Source organism: Aricia agestis, chromosome 17, assembly GCF_905147365.1.
Source record: "Aricia agestis chromosome 17, ilAriAges1.1, whole genome shotgun sequence".
In the NCBI taxonomy this organism is placed as follows: Eukaryota; Metazoa; Arthropoda; class Insecta; order Lepidoptera; family Lycaenidae; genus Aricia; species Aricia agestis.
The window spans coordinates 3,923,864-3,941,556 of NC_056422.1; the positions used below are offsets into that span (position 1 = coordinate 3,923,864).

General features: G+C 37.6%; 2 protein-coding genes across 2 annotated transcripts; one reads left to right on the forward strand and one right to left on the reverse strand.

The window, feature by feature from the left end:
* Positions 1-1,502: 1,502 nt before the first annotated feature.
* Positions 1,503-3,418, forward strand: LOC121735217 (glutathione S-transferase C-terminal domain-containing protein homolog). The gene has a single exon (XM_042125953.1). The coding sequence runs from the start codon at positions 1,614-1,616 to the stop codon at positions 3,396-3,398; it is 1,785 nt and encodes a 594-aa protein (XP_041981887.1). The 5' UTR covers positions 1,503-1,613; the 3' UTR covers positions 3,399-3,418.
* Positions 3,419-3,763: 345 nt separating this feature from the next.
* LOC121735216 (1,4-alpha-glucan-branching enzyme) lies at positions 3,764-17,677 on the reverse strand. Its single transcript, XM_042125952.1, has 14 exons — positions 17,362-17,677; positions 15,598-15,767; positions 13,118-13,335; positions 11,026-11,170; positions 10,469-10,559; positions 9,285-9,494; positions 8,560-8,631; positions 7,907-8,078; positions 6,983-7,192; positions 5,987-6,158; positions 5,202-5,386; positions 4,579-4,716; positions 4,157-4,270; positions 3,764-3,837 (listed from the first exon to the last, which is right to left on the reverse strand). Exons 1-14 carry the CDS (start codon positions 17,472-17,474, stop codon positions 3,790-3,792), a joined length of 2,058 nt encoding a protein of 685 aa, XP_041981886.1. The 5' UTR covers positions 17,475-17,677; the 3' UTR covers positions 3,764-3,789.
* Positions 17,678-17,693: the final 16 nt, after the last annotated feature.

A 17,693-nucleotide genomic window follows, 5' to 3' on the forward strand; every position in this document is an offset into this window, starting at 1 on the left:
ATATAAGATAGATAATAATAAACAATAATCGGTCTTGTTTTGCATGCGTTTAGTTTCTAACGCGCATGTGAGTAATTATTGCTTTTGCTGCTTTTCTGTTATAAAAAAAAAAAGTACGAGACGACCTTCCTCTAGCGATTTCACCTGTGTACTGACGGTGATAAATGATAATATTGACCGTATAATAGGGCGCTTCAGTACTTGTGATTCGCGTGGATCGCGTGATTCTCGTATTATCAATAATACTGACGCGTGTAATCTGCGCCAATGAGATAGTAATACTTTATCTATGCTCCATTCCGTGTTCGTTTCATACGTAGTATCCCTTAATAGTCTGTGTTCGTTTCTGACTGAGGAAGAAAGCTGCTCTTATGTCACCTGTCACCACAGACTACTTAGACTGGATTGCACCAACTAACTATAACTTTAACTTTAACTTTGACTACAGTGCAAAATGTCAAATCTTTGGGTAAAGTTAAAAATGGACGCCATCAAGACGCCATATTTAACTATAACCATAGAGCTCGACAAGGTTTCAAATGCATGTGGCGAAAAAAGGAACTAACGCTGTCATCATACAAAAACCGCAATTTTTGACAGTTCTCCTTTACCAGCAGTGCCCCCGCCTACGCGCATGTATAACCTTGTTGGATCAGCTGCCATCTGTCAATTTCTCCGGGCAAAGTAAAGGGTAAAGTTAAAGTTAAAGTTAAATTTACCTTAACTATAACTTTAACTTTACCCACGCCTCTGGTGCAATCCAGTCTTAGGGATACTACGTACTTGTCACATTGAAGTTTGAATCTTGATAAACCACATTGACTTTTATAAGTGGACTCGGTATAATGGTCTCTACCAAATCAAAATACTGTGGCCGGTCCGCCATTTTATGTTTCGGTTCTCCGAAGTACATAAACTGTCAAAGTGTCGTATTATAGGGATGTCGAAATTGAAAGAAAATATCGATATATCGATACATCGATATTTGAAAAAATATCAATATCGGTCTCGATATATCGCGAAAAAAATAGGCACTTGAAATGGTCACAAAATACTCAGTTGTATACATACTTTAATAATAATAATAATTGATGGTAAAATTAAAATAAACTGTAAACACTTCGTGCGCGAGTACAACTAGTATTTGTCCGATTTTTTGGTAATTTTTGCCCGATATCAATAATGGCAACTTAAATAATAATTAATAAACTTAAAATAAATTAAATAGTTTTATTAAAATTAAGGAGGCTCCTATATAAAAAAAACATATTTGCCTATTTTGTCTCTATGAACTATAATACATAGAGACAAAATAGGCAAAAATGATATTTTTTTATATAATATAAAAAAAATCATTTTTGATATCAATAAAATATATAATATAACAGGACGTTCACTTATAACGTGTTAGTTTATCGATGTCCTCGACAAATATCAACGGAGTGTCCCATCACTATAGACCGCCATGTTTAGTTCTTGGCAATATGGCGCCGGCCACACTTTTTTGTAGTTATGTCGCCTCCATCTGTTTCCTTATTCATTGATAAACCATCACAGTTCACACAATCCAGTGCACATGTTGCAAAATTTATATTTTCAATAGGTAATTTATCATGTTTTTATATTTAGAAACATTCACTTCTTATGAAGATTATAAAAAGTCGAAGATTTTAACGGTACCACTGGAATCTCTCATAGCATACTATGTTTATAAATATTGTCAACCTACAGAAATAGGAGTTTATTTTGTTTACAATGATACAGAAAATAGGATAGAAAGTTTGCAATTTTGTGATAAGGATATAAGTTTTAAAAGTAAAGACGATATACCATGGCAGGTAGCGTCATGCTTGTATCCCGTTGTGTTAAATAATGATACAATCGTAACTGGTTTGTGTGCTGTATCTAGACATATCTGCAAGCATAAGACTTCTGCGAGAAGGCCGGAGGAGCACGAAGAAGGGCTTCTTGGATTTCGCAAAGGATGTCTTCAAGCTCCGAATGAAGCGTCCATATGGACAAAGTTTTGTGAAATCGATATATTGAAGTCGGTCACAAATATTTTGACCTCAAGCAACCTCAAAGAAGTCCCAATAAACTTGATAAGATTCGAGAATCATCTAAACAAACCTGTCAAAGTTCATAATGTGTATAAATTGGCAAGAGATATAAAAAAGGAAAACCAAAGAATAGCTGATGAAGTAAATGCAAACAAAGATGTAAAAAATGAGGCTCGAGTCCCCAAACAAAGAAAATGGAAATCCAAGAGCCAGAAAGAAGTTGAAGTGGACTGCTGTAAACAAATACAAGATCTGAACATAAGCCATCAGTTTGCTGAGGGACCATTTCTAACATTAGCAGATCTTGTTTTGCTACCGTCATACTACATTCTTTTTAAACTCTTTGGTCATTCAAAGTTTCAGGTATTATTTCCTTTAACACATGAATGGTTTCAAAACATAACATCCTTAACAAATATGAAGGAGTTAGAACATTTAATGAGCTTTCCTAAAATAAATAGTATTGATGTTGACAATTTAATAATGCCAAAGACAGATGATGTCAGTCTTTACAAGTCGGACCCAAAGAGACACAACCCAAAAAAGAGATTGTTTACAAAGCCGGAAGATATTGAGAATGCTCTGAATGTGGTTAAGGAGGGTATGGAGCTAGAACTGAGCAGTATTGACTTTGACAACGATGTCAATTGGAGTGCAATCCCAGACGGAGCAAACCCCTTTGCTGGACACTTACCGGATTCAAGAAACACTAGAAAATCACAGCAACTAGAAAACTTAACATTAGCTGCACTGAGTATGGCCAAAGATAAAGATATTATTGTCGACTTTTGTAGTGGAAGTGGACACTTGGGAATATTAATAGCATATCTGCTGCCAAAGACAACAGTAATTCTATTGGAAAATAAACAACAGTCACTGCTAAGAGCCAGGGAAAGGGTGTACAAAATGGATCTGAAAAATGTTTATTTCTTTCAATGTAATTTGGATTTCTTCATTGGAAAGTTTGACATAGGCATAGCACTACATGCTTGTGGCATTGCTAGTGATTTAGTCTTGGATAAGTGTTTGAAAGCCGGAGCCAAGTTTGTTATCTGCCCCTGTTGCTACGGATCACTACATGCTACGGATAGGCTTGTTTATCCCAGAAGTTTAAAGTTCAAGCATTTAAATGTTGACCAGTATTTGTGTATTGGCCACACAGCAGATCAGACACATAAAGATCATCCCCTTACAGTGAGAGGGGCTAGATGTATGGCGGTTATAGACTCGGACCGAGCGAGGCTAGCTGAAGAGTTTGGGTACAAAGTTACACTGTCCCGGCTAAAACCACTGTCATGTTCAGACAAAAACAATTTGTTAATTGGTGTACCATCATGAAATAAACGATCTTTTTCGAGTATAACAGTTTTATTATAATCAACAATAATATACCTCTCATGTGTTTCTATTGTGGCAGTACTAAAAATAATAAATTATTACTCTTTTTAATGTGACATTCAAATATTATTATGGCAATATTTTATAATATATTGTATGGCACCTTTATAAAATAAAAACACAGAGCCACTATAAAAATATAAAAACAATATACATTAAGGCTAGGTCCACACATGCAGTATTTTAGTAAACCTTTAATCATACTGCACTCTTTTCTTGAGACAATATTTCAAATGCGGACACACCCTAATGTGATTAGATTTACAATTCTAATCTTTATTGACCAAAGATAAACAATTTTATACTACAAGTTCACATCTCGCTAAAAAAATCAGTCGCTGCGGGCATACACGATAGCTGTGCGGCAAGGGATGTATACCTAGAAATAATGAAATAATTAGTTTGCTGTAAAGACAATTATTAACTTTTGCTTAACAATGCCTTTTCAACGTTGTAATATTGAATATTCTGGTAGTCAGAGATGTTACCTGCAACTTTGTTGATCGGAAATTAGTATAAGTACCTATGTAAATATAAAACTATACATGTCTTTTCATAGTCGGAAATTAGTATAAAACTATACATGTCTTTTCATAGTCGGAAATTAGTATAAAACTATACATGTCTTTTCATAGTATGTAGTTACTTTATAGGATCCCTTAAGTCTTATAACAAGTTATCAAACTTTTAATTCTGACCTGTATAGAATCATTCCTGTTGCCCCACGGCATGTTCTGTGTGAGGTGGTATTCTCCTTCGGGCTCCACGCGCCCGAATCCGCCATACTTTTTGCTGTCAGAGCACAGCACCGCCTAGAAACATAAATAGATTAAATAGATAAATTAGGTTTAGTCATAAAGATATTGAGAATTATAATATTTTGATGCAAAAACAAAATATAATAGGCTCGGGTTTTATAATAAAATAATGTTCTTAGGTTATGGATAGAAATCCACCAGATGGCGCTGTGGGTAGTACAAATAACATGCTCCCATCTGCATGAGCGCGATGCTTGGCGCGATGCACGGTGTTTGGGGATATTTTACTTTCATCAGAATTCTTATTTCAACGACATAAGTGTCAATTTCATACTACCTGGTAGAATGAACGTTTACATCACCTGATATTTGCCAGCCACGTCGACGCCGACTCTGTAGTCGGTGAAACTCTGGTAAGGGTGGAAGTTGAACACGAACAGTAGTCCTGCTCTCTCAAACGCCACCACTTTGTCACCCTCGTGCTTGCAGGATACGTACGCCTGGGAAAATTAAGCGATTTTGAAAATTGATACATTAATATATATTATATAATGATAGCGGACCTACGTTGTTTAATTGAGTTATGTTATTAAGTCCAGCCGACAGATAACATGTAACGACTAACGATGATTTGATATAACTCGACTAAATTACCGAAGTATTTTTGTCGGGTCATTACTACGGTTATTTTTATTTCAGATTAATTTTAAAATTATGTTGGTACAAATTTACAGTAAGATATGCAAAAATTAAGGCTTGTTTTTATGGTAAACAATAACTCCTAAATCGAGTTATTGTTAAACGTTTATGAAAATATCAATATGCCTCCTAAGTCCTATATTTTCATTTACTCTTTAAAGTTAATGCTCGAATCAGTATCACGTTAGCTCTTTCGTTTCCCTTGTTAATAAAAGAGAAGACATGTGCCATTATAACAAGCTGTTAACACTAACAGACGGTGAAATTGGGCCTAAATTATTCTTACCGGGTTAGACCTCAACCAGCCGTGCTTGTCCTCCAGCCTGTTCATGTCCTTGTCGAACTCATTGAGGAACTTGTACTTGAGGAGCGGGTCGTCCACCAGGTGCCACTGGCGGCGCGCGTAGTGGTACGACGAGTCGTTGCCCGCGCGAGGGAAGTCTAGCCACTCGGGGTGACCGAACTCGTTACCTGGGAAAAATCAACAATGATATTATACAACGGTATGTTACGGATTACTGACGACACCTTTAGGTATAATATTGTGAACTTACTACTGGTGACATCTGTTGGCGTGATCATTACCTAAGTGGGCCCGAATCCCGATCGATCGAAGACAATCAATTTTATTGTGCAATATCGCGTATTGTTCAATATTATTGACCGTCTAGGGTTGATATTGGACGCGCCCGCCTTTCAATCTTATTTTCAAATAAATGTTCAATAATATTGTTCTATGATAATACTAATACCTAGACTGATATTACACAATGGTACGTTAGGTAAAAATCACGCCAACAGATGTCACCAGTAGTATGTTCAATTGTTCACAATGTTATACCTAATACCTATAGGTGGAGCCAGTAATCCGCAATACTGTATTGTAATTTGTAGTAGATAAAACAGAACTACATAATTGTAAGTTGATCTTATAACAATATCAGCTACTAGGCGACAGCAGCTGCTGTCACCTATATTTTAGCTGTTTTAGCGAAGTTTTTTCTACTTCAAGTTTTCAACAGATGGCGCTAGTAGTACGTTCATATTACAGATGTCGCTAGTTACACTTACCCATAAAATTCAAATACGCTTCTCCACCGAGCGCGTGTGTGATGAGCCTGATCATGCAGTGAAGAGCCAGCCCCCGCTCTATGACCGGATTGGGCTCGCTGAGAGTGCTCATGTGTGTGTACATAGCTGCGTCCATCAGCCAGAACGCGATGGTCTTGTCGCCAACAAGAGCCTGAGTATAAGAAAATATTTAATTAATGTTATAATCTATAGTCCTTTAAATAACAAGAGTGTGTTTGTGAATTTTACCTTAAACATGACTTATTGCCTACGACGACTGAAATTCTTATAAAATGTACTGATTGAGTTGTAGATTCTCGGTCTTTATGTCTTCTTTATGCACGATTACCAGTGCATAAATACTTTTTGTTAATAAACATTAGTTTTGCATAAAAACTTGCAATAAAAATAACTCTAAATGGTCTGAAAGCTGTGAGAATATTTAATTTTTATCTTAAGTAATGAGGGATGTTTGGCGCTATGAAGCCGTAGGGGCTAACGTGTCAATTGTCATCAAGCAGCGGTCATATGTCACCAATGAGTAAAGAAACAGAACTCTATAAAAGTCAATGTATGTCACGCAATAGCTTCTACAGACTACATGTCATGACACTGTCATAATATTATGTCTGTCTGACACGCCATTTGACACGAAAGACCCTCAGCGACCCTAGCATGGCCACGGTAGAAATGCGAAAGTATAGAAAAACTGTGGAGATAAACTGAAGGTACCATTCCGATCTTTACCGCGGCTAACCAAAAAATTCAAATAAAATTCTACTTTATGACATAGACTATAGTTTATAGTCTATACTCTATATCATAAAGTGGCATTTTAATTGAATTTTTGTCGGTCGCGGCTAACCGCGGTAAAGATCAGATCGGTACCTTCAGTTTATCTCCACAGAGTTTCTATACTTTCGCATTTCTACTGTGGCCATGCTATAGGGCTACTGGTGGTCTGGTGGCAAATGATATATCGCCAACCCTCATTACCTGGTCGTGGCTCTCAGCGTACGCCACGGTGCCCTCCATCCAGCGGCGGTTGGTGAGCGTGTGGACGATGTGGCCGATCTTCCAGTTCTCGTCCTGCTCCTCCTTGAGCAGCTTGATCCACATGTCGGGGATGGCCATGCCGAGGCGGTAGTCGAAGCCGGTGCCTCCCTCGCGGACCGGCCGGCAGGACGCTGGCATGCCGGATACGTCCTACAAATAAAATGTTAAATGACTGCGAATATTTTATGCCAATGTTATCCACGACAATATTACTAGCTTAAAGCCAAACTTTGTGAGGGCTCACGTTGTTTTTATATTGTAATAGTAACCAAACCTTGACTGACTGATGATAACACATCTACATAAGTACATATAAATAAAAAGTACCTGGATGACCGAGCTTTGCTCGGTATAGCAAACACTCATTGACTTCGTGTTACTTAATAACGCCATCTGCTGGTCGTTAAAACAATTAGTTGCTAACAAAATAGTATTATTATTCGCCAATAGATGTCAGGAAGAGTCATATTTTTCAGTTTATCGATTATTGATAAAACACGAATAAAAAGACATTTTCTGAAAATGATTCCTAGCTAGATCGATTTATCGCCCCCGAAACCCCCTATATACTAAATTTCATGAAAATATATTATATATATATATATAAGACTTGAAGCACAAATCAATAGGCGTGATACTTTTTCAGTACAGTGTACCACAAAAGTTCTCAGGTTGTGGGATATACTAGGGCTCGCTTCGCTCGCCCTGACAAATCTATTATCTACTATAGACAGACAAACGTTCAGATTTATAATATAAGTATGGATGCATCAATACAAAAATAATAATAGCATCATTGAGGAACCTTAACAAAGGCAGCCTCAACAATCACTTTGCCCCAACTTGCTGTCATTAGGTACCGACCTCAGCAATAGTGATGGCTCTACTGTCGAGGCTGTGTACGAGCTCGTTGGCGAGCATGAGGTAGATGAGTGCCTCGGTGTCGACGTTGAGGCCGTAGTACTCGTCGTAGTGGCCCGAGAAGCCCTCGCCGATGCCGCGGCTGTGGTACAACATGGACGTCACGCCGTCGAATCTGGAATGTTAATATAATATGATACCACGTTGTCAATAGTACCTGCGGGCTGCGACCTTAGCATGGCCACAGTAGAAATGAGAAAGAATAGAAACACTGTAGGATAAACAAAAAATAACGTCCTCCCTAATTAATATTATTTATTATTTTTTCTACTGTGGCCATGCTAAAGCCGCTGGTAAACTATGTTTTTCCATGGACATGAAAATGCCACACACAGACCACCACGCACATGTAACTTATAAGTTATAACACCCCATATTTTTATTTGGGAATAAAAACAGCTAAACGCACTACCATAACTTAATTAAGAACTTAATATTAAACTACAAATAATAAAAACTAGTGTTAAAGTTAATAGAAAATTATATGAAAGATAAAAAGTTGAATGTTAAAATTTTACCTGATGAATTATGATTTCATAATAATTATTATTATGAATAGGTGTGCAATGGTTGTGCATTTGTTATAACTCATTTACCTGAATCCGTCGAACTGATATTCTTCTTGATACCATCTGAGATTGGACAGCAAGAATCTTAAAACTTCGGTTCTGAAAGGAAAATTATCATATTTTGTAAATACAATATTATATGATTTACCGAGTGTAACCTACTTCAGAATAATTAAATTGAGTAGAAAAATGTATATTAAAACTACCATGGATACATCTGTTCATGGTTTGCTACTTATGAGGCGACGCCTTGATAATTTGGCTGTAGCGATATCGACTTTTCTCAGCAATGACTAAAGTTAAGAAATTTTGCCAACAGAGGAGAGTGATTTAAGCTTCCAAAATTTGTACATAGATTGGTTCAAGCAAACACTTTAATTTGCCCATAACTTATATGAAATATATTTATGGTTTTTAAATTACGTTTTGTCGACCAATTTGTCGCTTACGCCCTTTCCATTTCTTGCTGTTCCATTTCTATTTCTAGTTTTCTATGAAAGGCCGGGCCGGCCTCTCATAGAAAACAAGCAATCTAAAACATATCCAACCCGGTTTTTCACTTTAAAGGAAATCCGCTGCGCTCCGACACAGTGTGCGATACACGCATCCGCTTCCATACAAATTGTACAGAGGCGGATTTTTGCGATGAGCCCTGGCACGCTGAGCCCCGTCACGGCCCGTCTCAGTGTGCTCACTCCTTAACGTTAACTTTAACTAGACTGTTGCTGCGTAGGTATCGACAAACCACTTACTCAGAATAGTTGAACAGCCTGCTGTCCCACAGAGCGTGAGTGCCTCGCGCTCCGTCATGGAAGTAGCAGGCGTTGGTGCCGTCGAACTCGTTGAGTCCATCCAGCGTGTTCTTGGACGCGTGGGAGTGGACCACGTCCAGTAGGACGTATATGCCGAGCTCGTGCGCGCGGTCGATCAGCTGCTTCAGCTCGCAGGGTGTGCCGTAGCGACTGGAAGAAAGATGACCAAACTCAAAAAAGTTTTCTTTAATTACCGAAACTAAAGCTATAGATATAGGATTATATTACATTTAGGGCCCGTTTCACCACTTCCTGATAGGGTGCCGGACAGGCTATCTACCACTTAACTTGACAGATAGAGTATGGAGAATCTCTCAAATAGGTTGTGGATAGCCTATCCGGCACCTTATCAGGAAGTGGTGAAACAGGCCCTTAAGCAGCTAAGTTTTATTAAACATTGTTTAATTTATATATTGTTACGTGCTAGGGTTCGAGGATTTGGAGAGAAAGACCTGGTGACTCCCTTGAAGACTTTATTAACACTGCACTAAACACCAAGTCTAGGTCACACAAGCACACACAAGGTCACAATACTTAGCACTAAGTCCAAACACTAATCACTAGCTCCAATCACTAAGCACTATCACTGTCCTAGGTCATAGCCAAGTCGCAGGTTTCACTGGTTCACTCACTATTGATCACTTGTTGTCGCCTCGAAGATCGCTCAGATCGAACTGAATTGCCGGGCCTGCCTGCGGCTTTTTATATGGCGAGACGAATTCCAGAAAGTTCCCGATTCACGTAAACAAGTAAACAACCGTGGGAACTTTCTAGGAGGCTCGAGTATGTACCACAATAAACATAAACAACTAAACACGTAAACACATAAACAAAATAAACCGGTAAACACGTAAACAAGACACTTCTAGAAAGTTCGAGCACAGTCTATTCGAGTATGTACTAGCGCACCTAACGCCATCTAGTATTGAGTAGGGGATATATGTTGCCTGTGTTCCCTCGGTAAGTTTTGCTGATTTGTCGCTAGATGGCACTACGTGTCCGTATACCATGTTCCGTAACAATATTTTGTGTTAACATTTTTTAGCTTCCATTCACTCGTTAATGATATTATTTTTATTACCATGAATATTAACTTTGATAATATTCATAGTAATAGTTTTTACCTGCTAGCAGCGAAGAAGCTGGTGACTTGGTATCCGAAGGATGCGTAATACGCGTGCTCCATAATCGCCATCAGCTGTATCGCATTGTAACCTTAAACATTACAAATAAATATATTATAAAATAACATAATAAGTACTTTGTACAATTTCTACATTCTTGTAGGAGGAGTAAATTAAACACTCAATCTGTATCACTGATGACTGAACACTTTACTCTCGGCGGCGGCTGGTGAAGAAGTGGTCGATAGCTCTCACGTCTGGCGACCATATCTTCACCGCCCCACCTTGGTAGGCGGCCATCTTTATTTATCAATACACTACATTCTACATAATATTTTGCGTATTTTTAAAAATCTACTGCAGACCATTTTTTTAACAGGAACATAAATTTAAAATCCTGCCATCAAGAGATGGTACGCAATGCAATGTCGTTGTTTACTAACGCCATCTATTGAACATCAAAAAGAAACAATAATTGTAAAGCAAATTGCCAGCATTAAAATATCAATTATTACTATTGTATGAAATATCAAATGCGTAAAATGTTAACTATTTACCCAAGTCCTTGATCCTAGGCAGCACGTTGTCTTTGAACTCGAGGTAGGAGCCGACTCTGCCTTCATTCGTCCCGATTCCCACATGACACTCGTAGATGCGCAGGGACGCGGGGCGGGGGACTTTGGCGTTCTTGAACTTGTAGGGCTGATAATCAGACAAAAGTTGAAGGACAATCATCATCATTATCGCAAATGTATGCCATAATTTTATACTGTGGTCTGTGAATACACTATACCGATTACTGGGTGTAACCAAATTAGTGATAATACTTTAGGGTGTGTATGGGTCCCCCATATAGAGTTTGCTGTGAAAGTAGCAGCGCTGAAAGAGTAACTTTTTTTTCACCTTTGTATAATTTGTATGGAAAAATTATGACGCGGGGGCGCTTGTCCACCCAAACCTAAAAAAATGTTATTCTTTCAGCGCTGCTACTTTTACAGTGAACTCTATATAAGGGACACATACACACTTTAAATTATTATCACTTAGTTTTGTAACAACTTGTTCAAATGTTCATCAATTCGGAATTTTAAACACGAGATGAAAGTTAGAACTAGTACTTATAAATTTCGATACTTATTTAATATAGCTAGGTATAGCATCTCTTTATTCAATTAAATTAAGTGCTGTACGCATTTTAACTTAAACTTCTCTTTTGTATTATTTTTTTAACCTCATAACTGCAATTTTTCCGTAGTGATTAGCGATAACAGTAACAGTGTGAGTATCAGCCGCTGTTACTCATAAACCCACGACGGGGTCACGATATTTAGATAAATATGGCATTTGTTTTGTTTACCGTATAGTTAAGTAGATAGGAAGTACGAATAAAAGCCTAAAATTTATGACCGTTTCATTTTGCAAAGCATTCAATTTGCAAACATACTTATTTAGACTTTAGTTAACTTATATACCGTAGCAATGTAATGTTTAATGTCATAATATATTATGTACAATGAGATGTATAATGTTGGTCTATAAAGTGCAATCGCAGAGTAGAAGAGAAAGAAGCTCTCTTTTTTTTTAACTGTACCTACTAGAGATAAATAGTTATCAACTTCACTAAAAAATAGGTGTAACTTGAGTGAACACTTAGGTCATCATTTGTATACAGTAGCGGCGTTAGGGGGGGGCGAAAGCGACGCTGGGCGACCGCCCAGCGCGCCGTATAAAAAGGGCGCTGAAGGCAAACAAAAGGGGCGCTAATTTTTTTCAGCACCTGCAGCACCCTGGTCGCCGAAGAAATCTGGCGCTGGTAGTGTTAAAAACCGGCCCTGTTGTTTATGTGTGTATACCACATAAACTGACGAGTACGGGTGGGTTGCACCAGAGCCGTGGTTAAAGTTAAAGTTAAGGTTATGGTTATAGTTAGGTTGGGTTGCACCAGAGGCGTGGTTAAAGTTAAAGTTATGGTTATAGTTAAGGTAAATTTTACTTTAACTTTGCCCGGAGAAATTGACAGATGACCAGCTGGTCTAACAAGTTTATAAATTAACGTGGGCGTGGGCGCTGCTAGTAAAGGAGAACTGTCAAAAATGGCGTTTTTGTATGATGACTGCGTTAGTTCCTTTTTTCGCCACGTGCACTTAAAACCTTGTCGAGCTCTATGGTTATGGTCAAATATGGCGTCTTGATGGCGTCCATTTTTAACCTTAACCAAAGATTTGACATTTTACATTGTAGTTAAAGTTATAGTTAAAGTTACAGTTATAGTTAAAGTTAGTTGGTGCAACCCAGTCTTTAGGCTAAATTTAGCTTTAACTTTAACCTTAACTTTGACCGGAGAAATTGACAGATGACAGCTGGTCCAACAAGGTTATAAATGAACGTGGGCGGGGGCGCTGCTGGTAAAGGAGAACTGTCAAAAATGGCGTTTTTGTATGATGACAGCGTTAGTTCCTTTATTCGCCACGTGCATTTAAAATCTTGTCGAGCTCTATGGTTATGGTTAAATATGGCGTCTTGATGGCGTCCATTTTTAACTTTAACCAAAGATTTGACATTTTGCATTGTAGTTAAAGTAACAGTTATAACTAGTTAAAGTTAGTTGATGCAACCCAACCTAGAGTACTAAAGTCTAAGAGAATTTACCTGATCTGGTTTGTATATAAACTGCTGGTATGTGAATCCCTCGTGGGGCTTCACATAGCTGGCCCAGGGAGACACTCTGTACAGGTGGTCGTTGACGATCAGTTGGACACGGCTCTCGTGCTTTATAGGACAGGAGCCATCCGCATTGGCTGGGATGTGCAGCTCCCATTTGCCAAATTCCAACCTCTTGAAGGCATGGCTCTTGGAGTTCCAGCCGTCTGAAATTAATTTATTGTTATTATTATTATTATTATTTGTATGTTGTTGTGTAAGCTGTAAGTACATTGATTGACTTACCTACTTATAATTGAAAATTGAAATGAACCTACTTATAGATAAAGTACTCAGTAGTGAGTTATATAAAAGATCGAAAAATATAATTCAGATGGTACCACCTCTTATAGAAACACGTAAGAGCAAGCGATAGCGCGATGTAGACGACTATTAGCGCCATCTGTTATGAATTTTTGGAAGTAACTTACGCTTTTACACCCCCTTACAACCCCTTTTTCCAGTTAAAAAGTAGCCTATGTCCTTTCTCAGGCTTTAGACTATCTGTATACAAAATTTCATTACAATTGGTATTTAGGACTCGTGTAAATGAAACAACAACTTATAATATATACAATAACCAACCAATAAAAAAGGTAAATGAAACAAAATTTTTAGGAGTCTATATTGACCCAAATCTAAATTGGAAGTCGCATATAGAGCATGTATGCTCTAAGCTGAACCGATTTGTTTATGCTCTTTTGAGATTGAGACAAATATGTGCACTACCCACAGTTCTCGCGATGTACCATGCTTACGTAGCATCTGTTCTTAGATACGGTCTAATGCTCTGGGGAAACTCGATAGAAATTAATAAGGTATTCATAGCACAAAAGAAATGTGTAAGAGCCATTTGTGGTAGACCCCCCTATGAATCATGTAGGCCACTATTTAAAAGACTAGGACTGATGACATTGCCTAGCCTATACATATTCGAGCTAGCCAATTTTGTAAAGCAGAATTATGGACAATTTACAGAAGCACTTGAAATATACTCACGAAGCAATAGAAATGCTGACAGATTGGTACTCGACACTTTACCACGAATAACCTTGTATCAAAAACAATACTACCCTATGTGCATCAAAGTATACAATGCCATACCGAAATAAATTAAAGAGTTACCTTATATTAAATTTAAAAAAGAACTAATAAAGTGGCTCAAATCTAAAACATTTTATTCTACAAATTAACTTCTACAAACCTGAAATTATTTATATTATGTACTTATTAAAAAAAATGTTGACGAAATTGACATATAATAATATTGTAACCCCTATGTAAATTTACTTGACTAATTATTAAAAAATATGAATAAGATTGCATATCTGGGTGCACGGGAGTGTCCCCGCCAAGATGAGCCAAGCGAAGCGCGCACGGTGCCCGTGCGCGCTTCGCTTGGCTATCTTAATACCTACCTTTTCTCGAAACGTTTCGTCGTATTTTTGCACTCTCGTAACTTTGGTTCGGATAATGCCAGATAGTTGAAATTTTGAGGATATAATGGCATGAGTATAATAATTAAATGCGCAAAGTTTGAATATTGCTACTATTATACTTTAGATTTTATAGGTGTCCAAAAATCCACATTTCTTGCACTGACTCACCGATCATCAAAATTGTTAGGGTACTTCCTGAAGTCTGAGAAAGCTGAGATTTGGTATGTAGCATACTATTAGTACAGAAACAACAAAAAAATTATCGAACCCAACCTAACCTATCCCGTCCCCTTGATATAGAGGGGGGATGTTAGTATGGGATACCCCTGTTTCTTGTTCTGGATACAAAATTAAAAATAGAGTATAAAATATACTCCTTGTGCCCAAAAAATACGTGTTAGCCATGTGAGACCACAGACTCACAGAAAACCGGCGTCAAACACCGCTCTCACAGAAAACAGCGCTTGCGCTGTGTTTCTTCTAGCGAGTTAAGCGGAGACCGGAAGCCCAACTGAACTATACCTTATTCCCTAATCCCTATCCCTGTTCTCTTCTGCTTATTCCCTTAGCCTATTCCTTCATTAAAAGGGCGAAAATGTACTTGCAACTCTTCTAATGTGACAGTGTCCATGGATCGCATGGACGACGGCAGTTGCTTTCCGTCAGGTGGCCCGTCTGCTTGTTTGTCCCCCAATTTCATAAAAAATCGGCCAAGTGTGAGTTAAACTCGCGCACAAATGGTTCAGTACCAGTAGCAGCGCTGACTAAGCAATTTTTGTTAAATTTTTTATATGCAAACGCTTCAGCGTCATGAATTTTCCCGTACAAAATTAAAAAAAAAGAAAACACTCTTTCAGCGATACAACTTTTACAGCGAACTCTATATAGGGACTCACACATCCTAAAGTATTATCATTTAGTTTTGTTACACCCTGTATAAGTAGTCATCGTTAAAATTGGGAAAGCTACGGTCTTTTAGTTGGTACGTACTGAAATCTCCCTGCAAATGTATAGCGTGCGCCCCCGGCGCCCACTCGCGCCACGTCACTGAACCATCAGCGGCGAACTGAGGCCCGAAGTACCTGTAGCCAGTGGTGAAACCTTCCACGCCACCCTCCCACGAGCTCATCTTATCCCACAGGTCCTTGAAGCACCCATAGCTGAAAGAATATGAAATACATTTATTGCGACAATGACGTGCATAACAAATCAAAATATAAAATACGGTTCTAAACATTCTGCCATCCAGGTGGCGTGCAAAAGTACCTATACATAAATGTACCAATACATAAATTATAATATTAAAAATTAATTTTACGAGGGTATTTAATATAATATAGTAAGATCCCGTGAGGTGGTTCATTTACAAATGATTTACAAGCAGTCTTGTGGCGACATCTATAACTCAGTCAACAAAGTAGTTGTAGAATGCGTGAGCGGGAACCTAAGCAATTTCTGTAGGAACTTATTCAGGGTGGTTAAGGACAAAACATACTAAAAGTCCTGAGTTCCTGACGCCTAGGAGGTGAGCCGGAGGGAGGGCCACCCCCATCCACTAGGAAATTAAAAAAAATGCTTTTTTTAATTTTCACTTTTCCTGAGCGTGTAGTTCGAAAACGGATGAGAATTTGGACAAAATTGTATAGAATCTAATTTATAGAGAATTTGACTTTTAGTATGTTTTGTCCCTAATCACCCTGAATACGTTCCAGTAGAAATCGCTTAGGTTCCCGCTCACGCACTCTATACCCACTTTTGAGTCATTCGATAACCGGACTACTATAAGTGATATTCCATGTTTCTACTACTAGCGACATCTACCTACATAATATAAATACAGTTGATGAGAAAAAACGAGCCAATTTTGTTTCGATTATGTATTATTTTTATTTATAAAGACAGGGCTCTTTTCTTTCTTCATTTATCGAATTACGTAAAAAATAATAGCTTTACAAGTTGGTCAGAACAAGCTAGCTATAGTTAGTAACGCACTTGTGTAATTTCCGTTTTCCTGGATATAGGTGTAGTTAGTAAAGGAAATCGCATAACATCAGGCAATCTGCTTGCTCGTTGTCGCATAAAGCACAGACTACAATATACTTATTATATAGTAGTATCTATATACAGTAAACTAATATTTTTTAAATCGGGTTCTGTTCGTGGCTTATTGACTATTGTAAATTCTCTCCGTTTTGGATATTTCATCCTATAAACTTTATTAGTCTATACCACGTCTATACTTACACCATTGAGATGCTATACACCTATACACCAATATTATATGACTAGGTACATTCAATTTCATTTTAATAATATAAATGGAGCTTTCATAAAATATAAATTCGCGGCTTGTTTTGTTCGGATGACCTTAAATTTGACATTGAATGTAACATTCAGCAGCTGAATGGCGCTTAAAATTTGGCTGTTATCATTGTATGATATATTCAGATAAAGTATTTACTGTCGCGTATATAATATATTCACTGTAGGAAAAGTTTGAAACTCTCGTATTTTTCTTTAATGAATGCAGTTATTAATGATTGAATTTCTTAATTTAAATAAATTACAAAAAAAAAAAACTTATAATTTCAAAGCGATTGCAACTTTGTAAGCGCTTTTTGTGTTAAGAAATGTCAAATGTTGTAAACACGAGAAACTAACCTCTACAATTATTTCTAAGGAATTTTCCGTAAATTAAATTATATTTTTGCAATAAATTAAGTTAATCAGATAGTAAACACGTGAAATACATACCGGCGCTTGATTTCTCGTTCATATGGCTTCAAATATCCATCTCTTTCGAATAATTTCTCTATATCGGGCACAGGTACGTCCATCGGATTCATGGCTGAATAGTTACCACCCATTTTATCTATGTATGTATAAACGAATCAGGCGCACGCGCACAATACGAGTTCCGAACGCGGGAAACGACACTATTTGAATGTTCGATAATCTCTAGAGTCTAGTGTAAACTGCAGGCGATAATACAGGTCACCTAGGTCATGTAAACTAAGTTTACTACATAAATTAAAGTTCAAATAACGTGCTTTCGACTGATACTCACAAGACACTGATAGTTACAT